The following is a 17,392-nucleotide window of genomic DNA, read 5'->3' as shown; positions in this document are numbered from 1 at the left end:
CCTGTGTAAAGTGGCTACCCTTCTTCCTCCTCATTATATCCTCTATATTACCTTATTTATTTCATTTAAATATTCTCAAAGTATTCTTACTTGTTTTTCTGTTTAGCCTGTCTTCCCCAAACCATAGATTCCTCAAGGGATGTAATTTTGCTTGTGTTATTACTGCTGTATCTCTAGCCTAGCGGAGTGCCCAGCACCTGGTAGGCACTCAAATATATTTATTGATAGAATGAATAAACAAACATGGCAAGATATCATTTTTTTGGATAGGTTTTATATAAAAAAAATTCTCAGCCTTTCTGTTATTCTTTTTGCTTTAAGAAAACAACCTACCCAGATATAAGCTCCTACACAGTATCTGAAATCAAAAGTATATTGAAAGCAAGCAAATTTTACTTACACTTTCCCTTGGAACGTCTGATACTTACTTTAGAAAAGAGCTTATTCACAATTGAAATGTGCTGATTCCAAGAAATAAGCTACCCCAAGCCATCAAACCATTTAACTTACTCTTTGAATCCTATCCTAAGTTCTGCAATCTGACTAGATTTCACAAGCCAAATGAAGCACTTTGGAATGAGAACAAGGAAACTATAATGCTTCGCATTTCTCCATATAATAAACTTGGTTTCCTGAGCAAGAATCAGACTAAAATCCATCATCTTCTAGAAATGACCGCTCAGGTATGATAAAAAGCAGAACATGTTAAGTTTCCATTTCCCTTTCCAATTTCTAAGAATCTCACATGCTATAATAGACTTTATTCATCTTGATCTCCTTTTCATCAATAAAATGTCAGTGCTAAAAGGCTGTAACAACCAGGAAATAATTTTGAGCAATTTTGACTTTCCTGTTGAGAACTATTCTGGCCCACTAGTCATGAGGGACAAGAAGCAGGGAAACTTCATAAAATCCTTCTCTTTACAATGCCAGCTTGGAGTGGCTCCAAGAGCAAGCCTTTTGGGGCTCATGTGTGTGGTATTTAGATCAGGGCAAGGCAAAACGTATGAGAACAAATGGAAAATGCTTACAGTGGTCTCTGCACTGACTGGTCCAAGTATGGCCCGAACCTTACCACACACATTCATACATACCAAAAAGGTAAGAATGAAAGCATTCAGGAAAGAATGAGTGGCACATATGCAATGAAACAAGGCTCCTTGGATATTGGAAATCAGATACCAGATAGTTTAGGGACTCAAGGAAAAAGGGGAGGAAGCTGGCTTTCAGCTATAATAAAGCAAGATAAATGCAAAAAGGATAACATGAAACATAGATGTTTTTGTATATTTGAGCAGAAGAGCTTTTATACTATACCATCATGTAAACATTTTTAAAAATTTGTAAACATATCACATAAACAAATTTATTTTACACTTTCAATTATTCATAGCCTTTGCAAAGAGAGACCTAGAATGGATGTGTTATAAAAAAAGCAGTGAAAGCCACAAGAAGATGACTATTCCTTTTTCAGCCTTTTATAGTCAATCTGTGTATAAGGATATTTCCTGGAAAGGAATTCCCAGTAAACTGTTAATCATGCTACCAAAAGCCTCCTATACTGAAACTATTCCTTGTATATATAGGGGGTAGGCTGACCCTTCCTAATCTGATCAATGGTTATACCTCACAAGACAGAATATGGGGGTATACAAACTCTAGGAATTTTAAAAGAATGAGTAGCTTATGTTGTTTCTACCTATGTTATCTTTTTTTTCAGATTCCAATTGAAAACTACAAATGTGTGTTGGCTTACCTATTTTTTTAACTTCTTCAGCAAAGTACGGGTCATTCAAATCAACATCAGAGGGAAGTTCATCTTCACTGGTCTCTTCAGCAAGAGCCTGAAAGTTGGATATAAAATATATACAGTTTATTACAAGGACCATCATACACACACACACACACACACACACACACACACGAAGGAAAATAACATTGATTTCTTTTAAATCACATACTTTAAAATTAAACCACTTTTTCAAATGGATCAGTTTATAAAATAACTCTCATCTGAGTCATTCTTGTTTTGTTCAACAAATGTTTATGGAACACTTAATAAATGGAGGAAACTATGTAGGGCCTTTGGGAGAAATGGAAGTTATCAGATACATGGTTTCTGTCTTCAAAAGTTTTACAATCTACTAAAGGAAGTTAGATATATAAAGACATATACATCAGTAATAATAATTCAAGATAGGAAGTGCCAAAAGGGACAAAAATAAAAATGATACTGACATTCAAAGGAGAATACTTTTAGATGGGTGGTCAGTGGGTAGAGAGGTAGCCTTATCTCTCAGAAAATTGAGAAATAGCAGTACTGTCAATAGTATGAAGCAGTATATTGTGGTTATCTTTTAAATTATTATTTAAAATAATTTATTTGCGGGTTAAAGATAATGATTTTTTTTATTATGAAAATTCATACACACACACACACACACAGAGCATGTCAAAAAACGTACAGAATTTTAAGAAAGGAAAAAAACTATTAAAACTGTAATACTCAATATATACTGATAACAAAATATGAATACAAGTCACATTGGACTTCTGCAATTACAAGAGGTGCTCAAAGTGGTTACCATCAGCGTCCAGACACTTCTGATTACGGCGAACTACTACTTGAGCAACGTTGACCAAAGTGTCCACTTGTATACATTTTTTGGGCACCCCCAATATATATATATATAAAAGCAGTAAGGAATGAACATCCCCCCTGTCCTTATCACCCAAATTTCAACAATTATCTTGTTTTATCTAAAATCTACCCCTAAAAACTCTTGGGCTATTTTTAAGCAAATGTATTGGTTAAATTTTCCCTAATCAAATTTGAACAAGCTGTCTACTAAATTAACACGTTTAATTAAAAATTCAAGTCTATATGGGCCGGCCGAGTGGTGCGTTGGTTAAAAGCTGCCTTGGGACGCCAGAGGGCCCTGGTTCGGATCCCACATATGAGGGTCAGTGACACTGCCCTTTACAGCTAAGATGCTGAACAACAAACAGCTCAACCTGGAGCTGGGCTGCCGTGAGTCGATGGTGACGGCGTAGGCTGCAGCCCCTGCTGCAGTGGGTTGCCATGGGCTACTGTGCGTAGCCAGCAGCCAGCGTGAGCGGCCAGCAGCCACCATGAGCGGCAGGCAGTCCAGAAGCCGGCGACTGATCTGCCTCGCCCGGGAAGAGCGCAACGATGGCGCCAACTTGGGCCAGTGAAACAACGTCCTTCACAACTAGACTGAAGAACAAAAGGACAGCAAAAGGGAACAAAAGGGAACTTGTCTGTTTCCCTTCCCCCAATTCCCCAGCGCTGTTCCCATTCCCCAATTCCCCAATTTAAAAAAAAAAAATCTTAAAAAAAAAAATTCAAGTCTATTAAATAAATAGAACACATGTAAATTGAGATCAGGTTGACCAGATTGAGTTTATCCCTAGGAACTAAAACATGAGTCACTTTAACAAAAACATGTAGCATGCATATTGCTAAATACAATCCTGCATGCTGAAGAACACCCACCAGCCCTAAAGAATATTCATTTTGATATTAATATCCTTTTAAGGACAGGACATCTAAAATTTTTTTCATCAAATTATAATAGATTCAGCAGTAATTGTTTCTAACAAAGATTATGGAATATTTATATATCTAATTACATATCTATTCACATATTTCTTTGTTTTTTAGATCTAAACTATAGCTATATCAACTATGGCACATAAACATGTATTCATATCTTCAGTAATAATTTCTTGATATCAAAACTGAAGTCACAGAGAGGAAAAGGATAAAATATTTTTAACTTGAAGAAAACTCTGGAACTCTTCTATACATGGAGACCCTGTGGAGTTGGACGGGATCTGCTGGAATCAGCAAGTCCAGTACACAGCACTGAGTCTAGAACAAACCGGGCACTCAACAAATGTATTTTTAATGTTATTGATAAACAAGTCCATTCTTAGCCTAATGAAGAGAAAGTGAGTAGCCAATGAAAATCAAAGAGAATAGCTGCTAAAGGTCTCCGAAACAAGTGACTATTTTATTAACCCCATAAAGACCCACTTGTATGTCGTCCAATAAACTGATGGCTTAATAACTTGTGGAATTATTCCATTTAAAAAACATTTCATTGCCTACTTAGTTTTAAAGGACATTCTAGGGAAGAAGAGAGTAGTGTATCAATGGGGACCAGGGCTCTTACACCATTTTCTCATTTTACTATCCATTTCCAGAAACACTGACTATAATAGGGATACAAACATTACTCCACTGCATCATTCAGTTTTGCAGCCTCTACCTTTACAAGTGCTGAAAATCACAGCTGTACCAAAAACACTTGGTTACATAGTAGAGAGAAAATACAGTATAGTAGAAGAACACTGACATGAGAGAGCTGGATTCTGGTATCAGCTTGGCCATTATTAATAAGCTATGTATCCTCAGACAAATCAATTAATTTTCCACAACTGTAAAACATCAGAGGTGGACAAGAAATGATGATTTAAGATTCCCTGAGTTGTAAAAATGCTGTGATTAATGATACCATCTTAAGGCGATGACTTTACTGTCAGGATGCTGCATTTCAGTGATGAGTATTTTCAGTGGCAAAAACCATAGTGGTCTCTGCTGTTACTAAGGTCTCTAACTCTAGAAAATGTATTATCGATTCATGGCAGTCCAATCAGATTTTTCATACATAACAAATAATCACAGAGGAAACATCCTTAATAAAGAAACTTAATGATAACAAGATGTTAAAAGATCCATATAATACTGAAAAGTGAAAAATGCGGGTTAAGAAATAGAAATGTATAGAAAAAATTTCATTCATATTAAATACTTTTATATGTCAAGTCAAGAAGTCTGTATGCACCTCCCTTCCTCAAAAACAGAACAGAATCAAACTGTTTTACATCTAGGTATCAACTAAACTATGTATTTTATTTAGGTAGCATGTAAATGTAAAATATTAGGTCATGGCAATTAAAGTAGCTCTGGGCTTTCACCAGTCTTTTTACATTATTATGTAGCCTTGCAGAAAATACTTAATCTATTGAGTATTCTCTTTCCTCTTTCTTAAAATTGTGATACATGGCCTACTCCAGTGAGTGGTTACATTATGAGATAATGGATGCTAAGCAGCTGGTACATTCTGATACATGGTTGTTGTTCAATAAATATTTGGTCATAATTATCCTTGATACCTTCTGTTTCTTTTTCAGTCTTTTTTTCTCTTTCTTCTTCTCTAAAAATTGTTCCCAAGGGGTCAGTTTATCCTTTCCTTCCAATTTCTTTTTGACCCTTTCTTCTGCACTTTCTTTAAGACCTAAGGAAAAAACACGAAAATAATTTAGTTTAAAATGTTATATCTTTATTCACTTAAAATTGTAATTTGCCAAAAAAGGTAATTTACATATGTTTACTAGAGTAACAAGATAAAATCCAACACTGAATTTGGTAATACTCCAAGATCATAGAATAATGTAGGATCAACTAATATCAAAGCTATTTCCTAATAGCAAACAACAATAAACCTAACTAAACCAAAATAAACAAACCAACCAAGCAACTTGATATATGATCAAGCCATTGAAGAAAAATCCTTTTGTTTAGGCCCAAACTTCATTGCTCTATACTCAATTTAATGGTTTTGAGACTCTGAGAAAATTCTGGAACAAAATCTCAGGCTATGACTGCCCAAGTGAAAGCTTGTATGCCCTGGAAACTATAGGTGATTAACAAAAATTGATTAGGAAGGCGATCCCTGTTGAAATACCCCAGGAGGAAAGAATTCTCATAATCATTCCTCAAGCACTCTGTGAAGCCACATCTTTAAGATCAAAAGGACCACTAAGTTTAGATTCTACTTTGTATGGTTTAACTCTTTCAGTGCTGTTATTTCTTCTTGTACTTCATCTCTAAAGGTCTTCGTTCCTTATATTCTACAGGTCCTGAATGACGTTTCTAGGTGACTTAAGTAGTAATAACTGGAATGGGGTGATAAGGTGAAAGCAGCAGCCCCAAGGCTGCTCTATCAGTCCATGAAGACCCACATTCCTGCCAAAGTAAAGGAAGTGTGACGACTGAGTTGTCCCCTTCGATAATAAAAATGTTTGCTTTATTTTGTAGTATGTTTTGGAGGTCATGGTTGGATTTGGGGAGGAGGGGGCCTTCCATATTTAGATGACACAAAGTCCATTTAAAAATACAATAATGACAGATCTAAGATGGTGGAGTAGATAAATGCTGTGCTTGCCTCACCACGTGAACACATCAAAATTGCAACTAAATTATAGAACAATCAAACTGGAGAACCATCTGAAGTCTAGCTGAACAGAAGCTTTATAACTAAGGATAAAAAAAGAAACCATGTCAAGACTGGTAGGAGGGGCAAAGACGTGAAATGTGCTGGCCCCAAACTTCCTGGTGGTGGTTGAAAATCAGGGGCGGGGGTGTGTGTGTGTGGGAGGGCTGTCTTGGCCACAGAAGTTCCCCCTGGAGGAGTGAGAGACCCCAGCCCCACGCCAGGCTCCCCAGCCTGGAGTACTGGTGCTGAGAAAAGGAGCCCCACAACATCTGGCTGTGAAAAATAGTGGGGATTCCAACAATCTTGGTGAGACAGAAGGCTGTGGGAAACCCAGATGTCTTCTTAAAGCGTCTGTGCACAGGTTCACTCGCTTGCAGGCATTCACCCTGGGCTCAGGTGGAGGGTCAGTGACTCAGGGGCCGTTGGAGACAAACAGGGCAAGATTGAATTGTGTGGCTTTGGAGCAAGGGCTGGAGGGACACTTGATATTTTCCCTGTGTAGGGTCCTCTTGCCATATAGCTGACAGGTGGGTGTCATCTTTCCTGTGTTTAGCCCTCCCCCAACACCCATGGCCAAATCTGAACCTGAATTGGTCTGATGAGCTCTGCTCACTCCACCTTGGTGACTCACTGAGACCCTCCCACACCCAGCTCTGTGCTGCAGGGGGCTTACATATGCCAGCAGCTGACAGCAGGCCTCAGAGTGTCCTGACTTATTGTGGAGCTACCCCACAATAAGTCAGGACACTCTGATGGCAGCCATCCTTGGCTCACAGCGTGGCCTCTCCCACATGCCTCCAGGTTTAGCACAGGCAGCAAACAACTGTGAATTGCTTGTAGCTCCTACCAGGTGGTCCCGGGCCAGTCACAGGCAGGGGGTGACCTGGGCCTGCACCAGAGCCCCTCCTAAGAGGCCACAGAACCAATATACTTGGAGGTTGGCTTCAAACCACAGCAAGGCACCACCCAATTAGCCCACAAGTGGCACACCCAAAGGGTGGTCTCAACAGACACCAGAGCCCACTGGGGGAATCCTCCTCACAGCAGCCCGTAAGCTGTGGACGTGGCCAAACACCATAGCCAGTCAGCCTGTGAGTCAATTTCACCTACTGATGTGCCAACAGAAATCAAGGCTCAAATGTAACAGGAGGGCACACACAACCCAAACAAGGGACACTCCTGGAGCACCCAGTGCAGGTGACCAGGGATACTGTACCACTGGGCACCTACTATATAAGGCCACCGGCAAGACTGGGAGATACAGCAGATCTACCTAATACATAGAAAGAAACACAGAGAGGCAGCCGAAACAAGGAAACAAAGAAATACATCCCAAATAAAAGAATGAGTAAACTCCAGAGAAACAACTAAACAAAATGGAGGCAAGCAACTTACCAAAGTCAGAGTTGAAAACACTGGTTATAAAGATGCTCAAGGAACTCAGTAAGAACTTCAACAGAGAGATAGCAGGCATTAAAAAGGACACAGAAACCATAAGAAGAACCAGTTAGACGTGAAGAATACAATAACCAAAATGAACAATGCACTGCAAGGAATCACCAGCAGACCAGATGAAGCAGAACATCGAATCAGTGATTTGAAAGACAAGGTAGCAGAAAACACCCAATCAGAACTGAAAAAAGAGAAAAGAATTAAAAAAATGATAGTTTAAGAGACCTCTGGGACAACATCAAGCATATCAACACTTGCAAGATGAACTCAAAGAGGCCCACACCAACACACATTATAATTAAAATGGCAAAGGTTAAAGTCAAGGAAAGAATCCTAAAAGCAGTAAGAGAAAGACAACTAGTTACTTACAAGGAAGCTCCCATAAGATTGTCAGCTGATTTCCTAACAGGAACTTTGCAGGCCAGAAGGGAATGGCACAAAATATTCAAAGTGATGAAAAGCAAGGACCCACAACCAAGATTACTCTACCCAGAAAAGCTATCAGTTAGAATCAAGGACAGATAAAGAGCTTCCCAGGCAAGAAAAAGTTAAAGGAGTTAATCACCACCAAACTAGTATTACAAGGAATCTTAAATAAAATAAAAAATATGAATAATAAAATGGCAATAACTACATACCCATCAAACAATTACTTTCAATGTAAATGGATTAAATGCTCCAATAAAAAACACAGGGTGGCTGAATGGATAAAAAAACAAAACCCTTACATATGCTGTCTATAAGAGACTCACTTCAGATTGAAAGACACACATAGACAGAAAGTAATGGCACGGAAAAAATTTTATAATAGCCAAGATGTGGAGGCAGCCTGGGTGTTTGTCGATGGATGAACAGGTAAAGAGAAAGTGGTACATATCCTGGGGGTGTCAAAAAGATGTATACACATGACTTGTATTCATCTTTTGTTATTGGTATATATTGAGTATTACAATTTTAGAAGTTTTTTCCTTTCTTAAAATGTGTATACATTTTTTTGGCAACCTCTGTATACAACGGAATATTGTTCAGCTATGGAAAGGAATGGATTCTTGCCATTTGCGGTGGCATGGATGGACCTGGAGGGTATTGTGCTGAGTGGAGTATGTCAGACAGAGAAAGACAGATGCAATGTGATTTCGCTTCTATGTAGAATATAAAGAACAAAATAAACAAAATAAAAGCAAAGTCAGAGGTACAGACAACACTTTGATGATTAACAATGGGAGGGTGTTTGACAGGGTGGGTGATAAAGGGGAAGGAATTAAGAAGTACAAATTGGTAGTTACAAAGTAGCCATGAGGATGTAGGGTATATACAGCATAAAGAATATAGTCGATAATATGATAATAACTATGTATAATGCCAGGTGAGTACCAGACTAGTCAAATGTCTAATAACTATGCTGTACACCTGAAATTAATACAAAATAATATTGAGTGTCAACTGTAACTGAAAAATTAAAAAAGGAGGGGAAAAGGTGCAATAAGAGGTCCAAATTTCCAGGTATAAAACAAGTAAGTCATGGGGATGTAATGTACAGCATAGGGAATATAGTAAAACCTTGGATTGCAAGTAACTTGGTTTGTGAATGTTCTGCATGATGAGCAAACATTTGTAATACATTTTAACTTGAAAAACAAGCGATGTCTTGCAATAGGAGTAGTTTGTTTTGGAATAATTATGCTTGCAAACCAAGGTATTACTGTATAGTCAATAATATTGTGATGGTGTGGTACAGTGTCAAATGGTTGCTGGATTTATCATGGTGATCACTTCTTCAGGTATATAAATGTTGAATTGAATAACTATTGTGTACACCTGAAACTGATATAATGTTGCATGTTCACAATATTTTTCAATAAAAATCTTAAAAAAACCAAACAATAATTGATGGAATGATTCAGAGTGCTGATATGGTTAATCCAGATCATCTTCCCAGGTACATTCTAAGTTCTAAGAGAGTGAAAACAATCATAAGGATATAATAATTCCCTTTTTTCCTGATGAGTATACTGAGATTGAGAACTTTGAACAACTTGCCGAAGAAAACGCAACTAGAAAGCCACACAGATGGAATCTGAACTCCTGGTTATCCTATATACTATTATCAGATACATCTAAAATGTTGGTTTGACCTAGAATAAGGAAATATATAGCTCATGAATAAAATCTAAAGCTCTGGTGCTCAGGTTCGTCACCTGCAAAATAAGGTTGGTCTAGATCAGAAGCATGCAACTCTCCCGTGCCACACACACCACTTTGCCCCTCAAAAAACATATTTTGTAGAATTTCAAATGTATAAAACAACTAAAAGTAGTCCTTTGGGGCCTTGAGCCCAAAGAACAGCATGAAACAGCTATAACAGATGATTTCTAAGATCCCTTCCTTGGCTTTTAAGTCAAGACAATCTCTAAATTTCTATGAATTAGAGGAATATTAAATTATATGTATACTCAAGGTTATATAGATTAGTTTTTTATAACATACTGTGGGTAGGATCTCTGATTTATTGGATGCCAAATCAGAAACAAAACTCTCAATTCAAAAATGTTTCTTGTAAGAAACATACATTCACTTTACTAAACAGTTTTCAAGAGAAATGTAAACTGTATAAAACCATGTCCATATCTCTGACTGAATCACCAGATACGCAGCTCCTAGGAAACATAAATGGGATCTCCATTTGGGAGAAAGCAGCAAATTATGACTAAATAAGCTGATTTCAAAAAACAAAATCAAATAATTCATATATTATGCCTAAGGGTCATGCATAATCAATCCGGTCTCAAATTATAAATGTACAGTATATTATTAGATATGATGTCTAAATAATAATCTTTAAGGTATTCTACTGTAATTTCCAAATACATATAAGAAAAATTTTATTACTCCAAAATATTAAATATACTTAAGGATCATTTTTTTAAACAAAATGTATTCTCTTATTACAATCATGCATCGCATAACGACGGGGATACCTTCTGAGAATTTCACTGTTAGGAGATTTCATCATTGTGCAACCATCGAAGATGCACTTACACAAACCTAAATAGTATAGCCTACCTACACACCTAAGCTATAGCCTATTGCTCCTAGGCTACAAATCTGTATAGCAGTTACTGTACTGAATACTATATGTAGGCAATTGTAACACAATGGTAAATATTTGTGTATCTAAACTTGGATAAGGTGCACTAAAAATATGGTATAAAAGATACAAAACAGTACACTTGTATAGGGCATTTACTTATGAGCTTACAGGACTGGATGCTGCCCTGAGTGAGTCAGTGAGTAAATGGTGAGTGATGTGAAGGCCTAGGACATTACCGTACACTACTGCAGATTTTATAAACACTGCACACTTAGGCTACTCTGAATTTATAAAAATAATTTTTCTTTAATAATAAATTAACCTTAGCTTACTGTAACATTTTTACTTTATGAACTTAAATTTTTCCTATTTTGACTCTTTTGTAATAACACTTAACTTAAAACACACATTGTACATTTGTACAAAAAATATTTTATTTCTTCATATCCTTATAGTATAAGCTGTTTTCTTAAAGAAGTTTTTCCCCTGCTTTTTAAGTTTTGTTAAAAACTAAGACACAAACACATATCAGCTTAGGCCTACACACAGTCAGGATCATCTATATCAATGTCCTTCACTCCATATCTTGTCCCACTGAAAGGTCTTAACAGGTAAGGAGCTGTCATCTACGATAACAATAGCTCCTTCTGGAACACCTCCCAAAGGACCTGCCTGAGGCTCTTCTTCAGGGGGCGCAACTCATTTCAGAAATACAGTAATACCCTGGTTTGCGAGCATAATTCATTCCGGAAACAAACTACTTGTAGTGCAAGACATTGCTTGTTTATGTTAAAATGTAATAGAAATGCTTGCTCGTCTTGCGGAATACTCCCAAGCCAAGTTACTCACAATCCAAGGTTTTGCTGTATGTGGTTTGCTTGGTTTGTTTCTTTTTTCATCATAGATTTGCTTGTAAGCAAATAATGCACCATGAACATTCCTCTCTATTAATGAAAACCTTTTGGTGTTGGGGTCCATGTTTTCAAAGGTTTTAAGGAGCTTGTTGAAGTCGGCAATGCTTCTGCTAAACCCTTCACTGTGAATTTTCTTGGGGGTTCTTCTTTTACTTCTCTTGCAGTTTCCTTTTCTCTTGCCTCTCTCTTCTTCAGCTATGTAATCTTCTTCTAGTTCCAACAACTCCTCATTAGTCAATTCCTCAGGAACCACCTCTAGGAGCTCCTCAGTGTCATCCTAACCACACCCAGGTTAAAGCTGTTTGCCATGCGACAAAACCGCAGCCTTGTCGATTTCTGCAACCTCCTCATGTTTGGCAAATCCTTTAACATTATGGACAAACCTCTTGAGTGTCTTCTTCCAGATGCCATTCATACACTCTTTGGTGACATCACCTAAGCCCAGGCAAGAGTCTTGATGCAGTCATAGATGCTGTAATCCTTCCAGAATTATATCAGTAACTTCCTCAGTTGTAGCAAAGGTCTTCCTCAGGTAGCAGGCCTTATAAAGTGCTACAAGTGCTTGATCCACTGGTTGGATGAAAGAGGAGGTGTTTGAAAGGAGAAACACTATTTTGATATTGGGATGAAAATCATCTGTAAAAGGAAGATGTCTGGGAGCATTATCAAGACTAAGCAAAATCTTAAAAGGGTATGTTATTCTCCAAACAGTACTTCCCCATTTTGTTGGCACAGCAATTCAGGAGGGCATCTTAGAAGAGGAGGTGGGTCACCAATGACTTCTTATTGCTCCTGTAGTACCCTGACAGTGTGGCTTACTGATATGCTTAAAGGCCCTGGGGTTCTCACTGTGCCAGATCACAAAGGGTTTCAATTTGTAGCCTACAACATTGCCTCCAAGCAAGACTGCTATCCTGTTCTTAAAAATGAAAAGCCCTGAAACCTGGTATTTTCTTTTTTTTTTTTTTAGCTGAGCCATCCTGCCACCGTTGGCAGCTCAGCTACAGCTCAGCTTGGGCCAGGAATCGAACTAGCGACCTGTTGCTCAGAACTCACACTCTTGAGTGAGCTCTTTACCAACCGAGCCACTCGGCCGGCCCTGAAACCTGGTATTGACTTGGCCTCCTTATGGATGAAAGTCCTTTCAGGCATCCATTTCCAGCCTACAGAGGTTTCATTCATATTGAATATTTGCTCCAGCAAGTAATTTTCCTCCATAATCAGCTTACCTAGAGTTTCCAAAAATTCTTTAGCTGCTTTCATAATAGCATTTAAAGACTCATCACTCACCCTCACAGTAGGTAATGAAATCATTTAAACCACCCACAGCTCTCAGTAATTTCAACATCTTTGTCGGATCCAGTCTTTCTTTCAACATCACAAACTTTTTGCTTTGGTTGTGCTAGTCAGGTGCTGAGAGGGATATGCTTCTGTGTCTGGTCTTCAATCCGGGTCATAGAAGTTTCTCCATGTCTGATATAGGCCCTTCCCAAATTTTGTTAGTTTCACTGCCTTCAATGAAGCAGATCCTTTTACAGCTTCTATCACTTTGTTCTTCGAGATCGTAGCCATGGTGGAATGGGACATGTCTGACTAGCAAGCAATAACCATCAGTGATTTTCCACCTTTGTGTCCTTAATCACTTTTTTTTTAAAATTTATTTATTTTTTTTTTAGCTGAGCCATCCTGCCGCCTGTTGGTAGCTCAGCGGCAGCTCAGCTTGGGCCGGGCATTGAACCACTGTTGCTCAGAGCTCGCACTCTTGAGCGAGCTCTTAACCAACTGAGCCACTCGGCCAGCCCTCTTAATAACTTTTAATTTCACTTCCAAGTCAATCCTCTTACTGCCAATAGTAGTAGATACTGTACGCTTAAGGGCTATGATGAACAAGAGAGAATGATGCACCGACAGGACGTGGTAAACACGAGATGCGTGAGGATGTGGCTTGCGTAACATGGCATACTATTTTACAGCAAACTTTTTATAAGTAGAAAGAGTATACTCTAAATAATGATAAATAATGTAGTAAGTACACAAACCAGTAACACAGTCATTTATTATTATCAAATATTACGTACTGTACATAATTTTATGTGCTATAGTTTTCTACAACTGGCAGAGCAGATTTCTTTACTCCAGCATCACCACAGACACGAGTAATGCTTTACATAATGATGTTACAATAGCTATGTTACTAGGCGATAAAAATTTTTCAGCTCTACTACAATCTTATGGGACCACCTTTGTATTCACTCCATCATTAGCCCAAATATTGTATGCGGCACATGACTGTAACTTCATTCCTTAAAACTTAAAACTATTTCTAGCTCAGCATGATGCTAAGGAAAGTTCTTTGTTATTGTCTCTTTTAGGTGGCTAGAACATTGGTTTGATGTGTCTTGATCTGTATGAGCATCTACTCTGTATGAGTGGGTCTTGACCTCTTTTGGGAACATGAAGACCTTGAGAATTCGATAAAAGCTATGGAATTTCTCCCTGAAACAATGTAATGGAAAAACGTGAATAAAACATTAAGGGAGTTTGTGGATACCCAATGCTCATCTCTATGTAAGAATCTAACAGCCTCAGGCAAAGAACATTTACAAGGGCTGTAGAGGTTTAGGGAAAGACAGGAGTCCATCTCCCACTACTTCAAAACTGACTAACATTGACATTTATAGGTTCTACATCATGGTTTCTCATTTTAGCATTACTGTCATTTTGGATTAAATAAATTCTTTGTTGTGAAGGATTAGCCTGTGCATTGTAGGGTGTTTATCTCTGGCCTATCCACTAGAAGCCAGTAGCCTCAGTCATGTAAATAAAAAATGTCTCCAGATATGCCAAATGTCCCCTTGGGGGATAAAATCACCCCTCGCTGAGAACCACTGTTCTTGACAATGATTAGAAGACATTTCCGAGGGAAAAAAAGGCAATTTCATTATTTGTATTACATAAATGATGTGGGTTCTTTTTTTTTTGTTTTGTTTTGTTTTTTTGTATTTGATTATATAATGTCTTTTCCACTTTAAAAGTTTCATGTGAGAATGCCTTTTCTTCCAACTAGACCAAAGGCAACTAAAGTCACCTTCTTTCGTATTCCATAACATTTATCATAGTGCAAGACACAGTACTTAATAAACACTTAACTGATGTGTCTTAAAGGAGGGGTTCTTATTTCAAGCCAACTGTTTGATCTTTCATGTTTGGAACATATTCTCTCCAACAGAAAATGAATCAAAACTTAAGATCTAAATAAATGGCCTTTATTCCAAAGTGATTCATGTGGTTTTCTTTTCTTTTTTTTTTTTTTTAAGGACCTATAGCTCTAGACTAATCCATGAAATATTTATTCCCAGGAAATATTTTATATTTTTTTGGCATTTAGTCTGTTTACAACAATAAAGAAATATCTTCAGTTAAATACAGTCTGTAATTTTTTGCCTGGCTCTCACTTAATACACCAAAATAGTAGAATGACAAACACATTGCAATGAATTAACACACCACCACGATAACTTAAAAATGCTTTGTTCTCGTTGTCATTATGAGGTCATTTAAATCTCTTGCCACAGATCACAGTTGTTTATGTTCTAAGTTCTTAAAAATATGCCCATCCCAGAAGCCTCTTGGCATACGCACAAGAACATTCTTCAGACAGTTTTAGCCTCATTTGAGAGCAGTCACTCTGTGACTGAAAAACAAGTTCATTATAACTGTTTTTAGTTTTGCACAAATTTGTTTTAAAAAATCTAAATGTATAGTCAAGGACTGCCAGATTAGTTAAAAATAACATCAACAATCCTACAAATAAGGGTAAAAAACTCTTTCAAAGCCAACCATGAACACAGATGACTCAATTATGTCAATAATAATTTAAGCGTAATTCATTCAGAATTATTTTGGCAGTTAACATACACAGAAAAATACTTTAAAGTATCCTTTCAAAATCTACTAAAACAAGACTATACATTCCTCCTGACCATACTCATTTAAAATATTCGAAGTCATCAAGGGGTAGGCCAGGAATAACTTAAAATAACTCAACTAGGTACTATAATTGGTTTTGTTTATAAAAACAAAATGTGTATTTTAAGATTTCTGATATAGGCTGAAACTGGCACTTTTTATTTAAATGAGGACTTAGGGTCCATTTAGAATCTTTATGAACACTTATGGCTCAATATTTATTTATGGTGGTAGTTTAAGTCAGACTGTGTAACACTCAATTCCAAAAGTTGCTTTTGAAATGCAACTAACCATTACCACCCAAACTCCCAATTTGGAATTCACTCTGGGTATAAGGGTTTTTAGACAAAAATCACCAACCATGCCCCGAGGAACACTGCTTTTAAAGATACGGTACCCCTTCAAACTCGCCAGTTATCCCCAATGCTGTGGGGAGAGAGGAAAGGATACATTTACTTATATAATTAACAGAGGTCACAGGGATATTTCATCCATATGAGCAATGCGGATTTTTGCCAGTGACATTTTTTTCTCCATAGTAACCAAGTGATTATGTACACAGTGCATCCTTAAAACATATTGGAAAAGCCAAGTTATCAATCTTTGTAATGAGAAAGGTGAAGATTTGAAGTGTTCTTAACTTGGCTCAAAACTTGTTCAGAATAACAACTTGTTTACAACAGTACAGTACTATATTCTTTTATTCTATCATTTAGCAGTTGGAACTTTGTATTTCTTTGTGAGTTTTAAAAATTACTATTAATGGCTATCTCCTTTATGTTGCAAGCTCCAAGAGGGTAGAGGCCATAGCTTGTTTTTGTTTTCCCTGCCCTCACACAAAGGTAACCCCAGTGGCTAGTGGAGGACCTGGTATATAGCACATACATAATGTCTGTTGAATGATAGTGAAAATGAAATGATAAGTGAGTCAAATCTCTTCTCAACCTCATGGACAGTGAGCAAGAATGCATGAAATTAAAAAGTAAAATCACAACTAGACTTGGAACAATAGGAAACAGCAAAACTTACCCATCAGCCAGAGCCAACAAATGCCCTTAGTATGCACTTAATACTATTAGAATACTGTTTATCTACTACATGGAAACAACAGACAGCTATAATTAAAAATAATAAGATTAAGAGGGTATACAGGCAAGCTTAGATTGCGAATGCTTCTCATATAGCATTTAATTCTGTATCTTCTAAAACATTCAATGAGGTATCTATAGAAGATACCCCCAGAATACGTGCTGAATGAATAAATGTTAATGCCTTTTGTTGTTGTTGGTTGTCTAAAAGATATTTCAATGGGTAGGAACTGTTTTACATTTGTCTTGAATTTGACTTTTCATACGCTAACCTCTTCTAAATTTTCTTTTCTTCTCCCTTAAAATGATATCTTCCATTTGCAAGTATACAGCAGGTCCTCAAATAACAACATTTCATTCAACATCATTTTGTTATAATGTACAGGAACTTAACTCTTGCTTATTATCAATTAGCCTATGGTAAAAATGGTTTCATTATATATGTTGGTTCACTTAAGTCACAGAACCTATCAAAGACGTTAAATAAGGACTTACTGTATTCAGTTAACTGTTAACCAAGCTGTCCCTGCTTTTTAAAATCAAATGTTCTTAAAAAGCTGACTTCAAATACAA

At 37.2% G+C, this 17,392-nt stretch overlaps 1 protein-coding gene across 3 annotated transcripts in view; it reads right to left on the bottom strand.

Annotated features, from left to right (window-relative positions):
* ESF1 (ESF1 nucleolar pre-rRNA processing protein) overlaps window positions 1–17,392 on the bottom strand; it is a 66,526-nt gene that overhangs the window by 10,656 nt on the left and 38,478 nt on the right. For all 3 annotated transcript variants that reach the window (XM_019635247.1, XM_019635246.1, XM_019635245.1), the window contains exons 10-11: window positions 5,203–5,324; window positions 1,757–1,844 (exon numbers count right to left, since the gene is read on the bottom strand). In XM_019635247.1, the coding sequence (XP_019490792.1) occupies window positions 1,757–1,844; window positions 5,203–5,324 (210 nt within the window). The remainder of the gene's footprint in view (window positions 1–1,756; window positions 1,845–5,202; window positions 5,325–17,392) is intronic.

The sequence above is a fragment of the Hipposideros armiger genome, unplaced genomic scaffold (genome assembly GCF_001890085.2).
Source record: "Hipposideros armiger isolate ML-2016 unplaced genomic scaffold, ASM189008v1 scaffold_20, whole genome shotgun sequence".
In the NCBI taxonomy this organism is placed as follows: Eukaryota; Metazoa; Chordata; class Mammalia; order Chiroptera; family Hipposideridae; genus Hipposideros; species Hipposideros armiger.
Note: the sequence above shows the minus strand (reverse complement) of the source record. Positions and strands in the feature narration are given on the sequence as shown.